The sequence below is a fragment of the Gavialis gangeticus genome, unplaced genomic scaffold, assembly GCF_001723915.1.
Source record: "Gavialis gangeticus isolate Ggan-Ray unplaced genomic scaffold, GavGan_comp1, whole genome shotgun sequence".
Taxonomy (NCBI): Eukaryota; Metazoa; Chordata; order Crocodylia; family Gavialidae; genus Gavialis; species Gavialis gangeticus.
In genome coordinates this window covers 5,945,294-5,952,065 of record NW_017729019.1, presented here as the reverse complement: position 1 = coordinate 5,952,065, position 6,772 = coordinate 5,945,294, and the positions used below count along the sequence as shown (strand labels likewise).

Here is a 6,772-nt window from a genome sequence, read left to right as displayed (position 1 = left end):
CCCCATCCCCCACCCCTGGGCTTAGTTGGCTAACATTGTATCGTTTGTAACCTAGTCGCGTTCCCCTCCTCTCCCCCATCCCTCTATTGTTAGTCCCTCACTTGGGCGCTTTGTATTTCCATATCGGCTTTGTCATCGTTTTTCCTGGATTCCCAGTCCAAAACATCTACTAATAAAAGTCAATCTTCTGCCTCTTCAATCCACTGTTAACCTGAGTTGCATACTGGTGCACAGGATGAATTCAGGTATAAATCAGAGATGAATGCACAGGCACAGAACTGAACATGGGGTTACTTGGGATCTAGTCCCAGCCCCATCCTAGAGTTCATGTTAGGTCACTTAGGGTGGAAATCTATTCCCCTTTGGGTGCCTAAATGGAAGTTTTCCTGCCACATAAGGCAGTTTTTTGATTCCAGTACTCTGCTGTGCACAAACAAACATGTGCATATATATTATTATATAAGAGGGGGTGGTGTGTGCTTGTATATTGTGCATGCTTGGGAGGATATGCAACAGCTGGGACAGTACACAGCTGTGCGCAAGTCATGAAATTTTAGGAGACAAAATCCCATGACCAATGAGTGTTAGTGTCCAGAGGAGGAGTGTCCTTGCATGTTTTAACCCCAGTGGATAAGTGGTTAGGGGCACTTGTCCAAGAAGCAGAAGATCTGGGGGATAGGATCCCTCCTCTCCCTCAGGTTAGACACCTTCCAGTGCTCACCTTGAAGCCAGGCAAGAGTGGGATTATGTGGGGCCCAGAGGCAGCAAACAAGTCAGAGCATGTGTGGCTCAGTACAAGAGTTGCTGCTCTAAAAAGCAAATGTGCAACAGGGCAATACTGTGTCTTGGGCAGCAATGCATTCCCCACATGTTCCTGCTTTCTGCTGCAGATGGGGCAAGGCAGGGCAGAGGTTTGCTGCTGCTGGTGGGGGTAGGGTGGGGGGTGTCACCTCCTGACATGTAAGTGCAGGAGCCCAAAAGCCACCTTTTCTGGTGGCAAAAAGGGAGCTGACGTCTTCCTCTGCAACAGCGACCCTTCAGCCATTGTTCCTGCACCCTCAAACCCTTTAGGCAATGCCCTGCTTGCCCATGCATGGTTCTAACTAGCACTAGGAGGCAAAGGGTCTGTGTGCTAGTCTGGAGCCCTACACCTAGTGGGGCAGAAGCTTCTTTGCTGCTCTGTGGTTATACTGCCTCACTGCAAGGTGTACTGCTCATGGCCAAAAGGAAGACTGAAGAGGCAATAGGAAAATACCTCATCTGTCAGCTGCTAAGACTTGGGAGAACCCTCCTCATTCTTCCCGGACTCATGCTGATATACATATACATGTAGCTGCCCAGCCAGTGCGGCATGTAGGCTACTGAGCGGACATTGTTTATGTATTTATAGTCACATTGGATGGGTATTATAGAATCATAAATAATTACACTTGGAAGGGACTTCAGGTCATCTAGTCCAACCCCCTGCTCAAAGGAGGACCACCCCCTTTTATATAATCCCTGCCAATGTCTTGTCTAGCTGGGTCTTACAAGTAGAATAATAATAGAATCATAAATCGTACAAAAAAAAAAAAGGACTTGAATTCTGCCCTTAGTCTCTTCAGGCCTGTTATCCAGCTTTAAATGGGGTTAATAACTCTTTTTTCTTGACTTTATAGACCCCACTCAAGGAAACAAGTGCATATACCAAACTTTCTTGCAAACATACACCTCTGCCCCCCAAATCCCCACCCAGTGTCTTAAGTGGGAAGCTATTTTCTTCACTGGAAAAGAAGCACGCCTGGAGGCACAGGTCATGTGCCATACAGCTGCCAAGGCAGCTGCTGCTTTTCTCCCCGGAAAGTTGAGGGGGGAGAGGCCTGTACTGACACTCTCACAGCTGTAGCTGTTGGCTGAGCTCTGTAGCTTGTGCCTGGACCAGTGAGTGAGCTGCTGGTGGGGTATCTTGGTGAAGCTTGGGATATAGAAGCAACACTTCATCTACAGAAACTACTTCCAGTAAAGAACAGTCTTGCTCCTGCCTGTGCAAGAGTCTGTGGCCTAATCAGGTGTGATAGTAAGGTCGCCGATAGCTACAATAAAGCTCACACTGGCCCCACTCCCACAAGTGATAGAGTCCAAGGAAAAGGCAAGGCTCAGAAAACCCTGAGAGGGATTTCCTCTTTAGAAATCAATCCTAGGATATGGAAACCTAAGACACTGGTGAGTGTGCATTATAGAGGCAAGGATTTTTCTGGTGGTCTCTTTTATTGGATTGACTCGATATTTCGGCTTCAGGCACAAAATGCCTTTCCTCAGGTCAAAAAGCTTGCTTCATATCTTTCTTGGCCAATGCTGCAGCCCTATCGTGTGCACCGTATGTCACCTCTGCACAAGGCTCAGAGGATCAGCACAGCTCCGATTACAGGGTTTTCTGTTAAAGCTCTTGCATCTCCTGCTTTCAGCTATGAAATACCAACCTTAAGGATTCCAAGCAGCATTTTATTCAGCTTGTCTCCTAAGTGTCAGTGCCAGAGGGAAAGAACATAATTCATTTGCTATGCAGCACTTACTGTTCATTTGCAAGTAGAAAACGGTATCATGATATCCTTGTTCATATATTTCACGTGTGTTCTGGAGAGGAAAACCATTCCAAGGTCATAAAATAGGGAATTTTTTTGCAATGTACAGAGCTTTAATAACTAGAATGACTGTGATAGGTGACTGCATCTGAAGAGAGACATTTTCAAAGGCCTAAAATGAAGGCTAGACTTTCTCAAAGCTGCCTCTGGACACATTGTTTTGGTAGTACAAGATTTCTAGCGGTACAAAAGTAACAAGCGCTGTGGGCACTCAGCCACAGGTTCAGAGGGACCCCTCGGCCACAAAGGCATGCTTTCCAGCAATGGGGCATTAGGGGGCTGCTTCATAGCTCTCCCCACCCCGAGTCAGCCCAGATGCACTCGCAGGCAGCCTGAACACCCAGCTAGTGTCAGGCGTCCCAGCAACCCGTACAGTTCCCCATCTGCAGACAGCCATAGATGGCGAAGATGATGGGGCCTCTGCTGCCACTGCCGAGAAACCACTCACCTTTTCAAGGTCCCAGTATGCCTGCAGTCCAGGAGCCCAGACCACTGTTGGCTCCTGGGATGCAGGCACACCAGGATCATAACCTGGCTTGGGAGCCAGATCGCAGCTGACTCCTGATCTGACTCCTGAGTTCCATGGTGGGATCTTTATTAGTGATGCAACCTGGGTGCTGGTTTGCCAGTCTGGAAATCCTGGGAGCTCGCCCCTGTGCAGGCTGTCAGGGAACCAACTGTTCTCACTCCCTCCTTCCCCTTGGAAAGGGAGGAAAAGTAGAACACTGTGGGATCAGGGCATGGGGGTACTTCTAAGACCCCCTACCTAGCCACATCTGTCCTGGCATGACAAAGAACTTGCTGTTTTAAACAGCCATTCCTTTGTAGCCGATATTGCCTTTTTGGGGGCTTCTTTTTTGTTTTTGTTTTTTTACATATCATTGTTACCTTGAGCTAATTGGAGCCCTCAGATAATCTGCAAAGTGTCTGATAGAAGCATGGGACATTCTTTTGAGGCAGCTCTTGAGCTGGAGTAAATTGGGCAGAGCTCCAGGAGCGGTGACTAGTAGCACCAGACACAGCTCTGTCCCTAAGAATACTTACCAGGCATAAAGGAGGAAATATGCTGTAGGAGATCCTGCACAGGTTCTCAACTGAGATCTGAAAACTGCAGTCAAGGAACTTGATAGTGTAGAAAGCAGCTGGACAATCTCTTGGACATATGTCATTCTCCCCTGCAAATGGTGATACGTAAATTGTAGTTTCTGGGTCAGAGAGGTGATGCAGGCTTGTGAATCCTCCATCAATATATCGCTGAGGAAAACAAAGCACAATATATATGTTTTAGGAGGACCTCCTAGTGCTGTAGTGTAGACCAATCCATAGAGGTCCCAGTTGAAACCAAAGTCCCATTGTGCTACTGAAAAAAGCGAGAGCCTGGATGAGCCCAACAGATTAAATAGATAAAATGGAGAAAAGCAATAGGGAAAAAGAGCGGGAGTCACTTAACCAGGGCAACACAGCATCTTAATGGTAAATCAGTGAGCCTCTGCCTGTACCTCCTGTTATGGAAAGCTGGTAGCAATGAACAGCACCTTAGGGATTTCCCAAATTACAGCCACTGACTCAGAAATATCATCAGGAATGTATTGCAAGGCAACAATACATTGAGGGGATTTAGGGTGGAGATATGGGCCAGAATGTTTTGGGTAGCAAGGGTCTAAGCAGCAAGAGGCCAGGAGGTACACATCATCCCCGTCATGTCTAAGAGTCTACAACATGGCCCAGGTTGGTGCAAACACTCTTATTGCCACCCCTGCCCACATAATAGCTGCCAAAGAGCTTACCATGCCTCGGAAGGAAGGGGGGATCCATCCACATAGGCAAGGAATAAAGCAGCTGCAGAGCACTGCCTACAGCCAAAGGAGAGAATAAAAGAGTAAACACATTTGTAGTGAAAAAGATGGGACTGGTCCTATTTAGTGCTTTGCATTCCTCAATTTCACAGACTAGGAAACTCAGGCACAGTAGGGGTACCTTGGACAACATCACTCAGCAGATCAATGACCAAACTAAGAAGAGAAACTATGATTCTTTTAGCCGCATCTGTGCTTTTCCGTGAAACCAATGCTGGGTTCATGGTTTTGCACTTGGCCCATACTAAGTTCAGCTAAACATGGAAAAATTCAGCCCTCCTGATAAGCACACTTGCTGTTCTAACTCTGGGATTTTTATCACCTTTATTCCAAACTGCAAGGACAACAAAGTCTGTTTTACCTGAATGACCTCCTCCTTTGAGCAAAAGTCTGAAATTACAACTTTCTGGCCATCTGGCAGACGTGTGAGACCAATATAAAGCCTCCCTGAGGCCAGCTGGTGACAGTTTTCGGTCAGGCCTTTACGCAATCCCTTTTCCAAGAGCTTAAGGAAATTGTAACCTGAAGAGAAGATGCTGAGGAGTGATTTTTTATTTTTCTCCAATACTCCATAGTAAACTTCATCCACAGTTTCTAGGGTAAAAAAAAAAGAAGTAATCATTACAAACAAGTCTTCAAGTCTTGACTACTGCTAATGGGGCCCAGTCAAGTCAAAGGGAGTTGGGTGCCTGTATCTCACACGTTGTTTGTTCTCTTGGGGATTTCTACTTAATCCAATTCAGCTTGTTATTACCAGTGCAAACAAACCCCAGGAAAGGGATGAGAGGGAAAGCTGAGACCAGGTGCTTGGTCTCTATTGTCTTTCAGATGCTTCTTTGAGGGTCCAAGCTGGCCAAGAATAAAGGGAACCTTGAGAGGAGACTAAATAGGGCATGGAGGGGCTGTGGGTCCTGGCCAGGTAGCCTGAAGGCAGCTTAATCACGGGGTGGGGTGGGGGAGAGGAAAATGTCATTTGAAATAGAAACATGCTGTTTGTTTTTAAAGATGCTTGGCCATCTACTTTCACACTCTGGGCCTTCTGCCTCTCTTCCCTTAGCTACAGTAAGTGGATTGAACCAGTCTCAGCAGCTCTCCTTTCTCTGTCAGTCCTTGCAGGATGGAGCATCTCAAGCCTAGAAAAGCCATGAGGATTGCTATTGGAAGCAGCTCCCAGTACCAAACTCAGTGCTGACTGCCAGTGGCAGGCTTGGAGGCCCCTTTCCCCTAGCAGACCTGGTAGGCTGGTGGAAGAGAGTGTAGAGTATATTGGGGCTTGTGGCTGGGAATCATGTTGGCTTAGGTAAAGTCAGTGTGGTGAGATGGAATTGGAGAGAGAATGTGTGAAACAGATAAAAGCCATGACACTTAGAAACAGGCCTTCAGGCTGGACAGACTATCACTACTCCCATTTGATCTTGAAAACTAAGCTGTCTGGTGTGTGGCTACTATGCAGAGGGGAGACTTGTTTCATAATCCCAGGAGCCACTGATGGGATCCAGAAGTGCAAGCAGAGTCGGGCCCTTTGTTCTTAGCATGTCTGGGTGCTGTGTGCTGTAACTACATGCCCCTGACATGGCTGGTTTTACTCGCAGTAGGACTGAAATGCTCAGGGGATACCATGATTTTTAGTGCTTTCTTACAGCAAAGCTGGACAGTTTATTCAACAGAAATAGGTGAACAGTCTGTCCCAAGCATAGGTAGCCATAAGGCCAGTGGAATCTCAGTTTCTGTGAATGGGCATGGAAGGGAGTGGTGTCTGGCTAGTATCAAATCCAACTGTCTTGGCCTCCTAAACCCTGGTGCAGACAGAAGTGACAATTTGCACCCAGTGGGCCACAGAAAGCAGTTTATATCTGTGACCAAACACAAGAGCATGGCTGCAGACAGTTTAAAAAATGGCTGATGGGGTGAAAATCTGATCCTTCATTTGCATGAGGTATCAGATAAGGATATTTCCAAATGTAGCATGTTTTGTAACTTGTCTGCAAAGCTCAGGTGCGGCTCTGTTCCCCCCGGCACCACTTGGGATAACAAGGAATAATGGCCACAAGTTGATTGACAGCAGGTTCAGGCTTGATATCAGGAGGCATTAATTTACAGTTAGGGCTGCCAGGCTCTGCAATGGGGTCCCAAGGGAGGTGGTGCTCTCCCCTGTCTTGGGGGTCTTTAAGAGGTGGTTGGATAGCTATCTGGCTGGGATATTATGATCCCAGCACTTGTTCCTGCCCAGGGCGGGGGGGGGGTCAAACTTGATAATCTGTTCAGGTCCCTTCTGACCCTAGAAACTATTAAACT

The 6,772-nt window shown here is 47.1% G+C and overlaps 1 protein-coding gene across 1 annotated transcript in view; it reads right to left on the bottom strand.

The window, feature by feature from the left end:
- LOC109295081 (patatin-like phospholipase domain-containing protein 1) overlaps positions 1 to 6,772 on the bottom strand; it is a 10,584-nt gene that overhangs the window by 1,938 nt on the left and 1,874 nt on the right. The window contains exons 3-6 of the mRNA XM_019513734.1: positions 4,839 to 5,071; positions 4,409 to 4,474; positions 3,666 to 3,875; positions 2,553 to 2,613 (exon numbers count right to left, since the gene is read on the bottom strand). Of these exons, the coding sequence (XP_019369279.1) occupies positions 2,553 to 2,613; positions 3,666 to 3,875; positions 4,409 to 4,474; positions 4,839 to 5,071 (570 nt within the window). The remainder of the gene's footprint in view (positions 1 to 2,552; positions 2,614 to 3,665; positions 3,876 to 4,408; positions 4,475 to 4,838; positions 5,072 to 6,772) is intronic.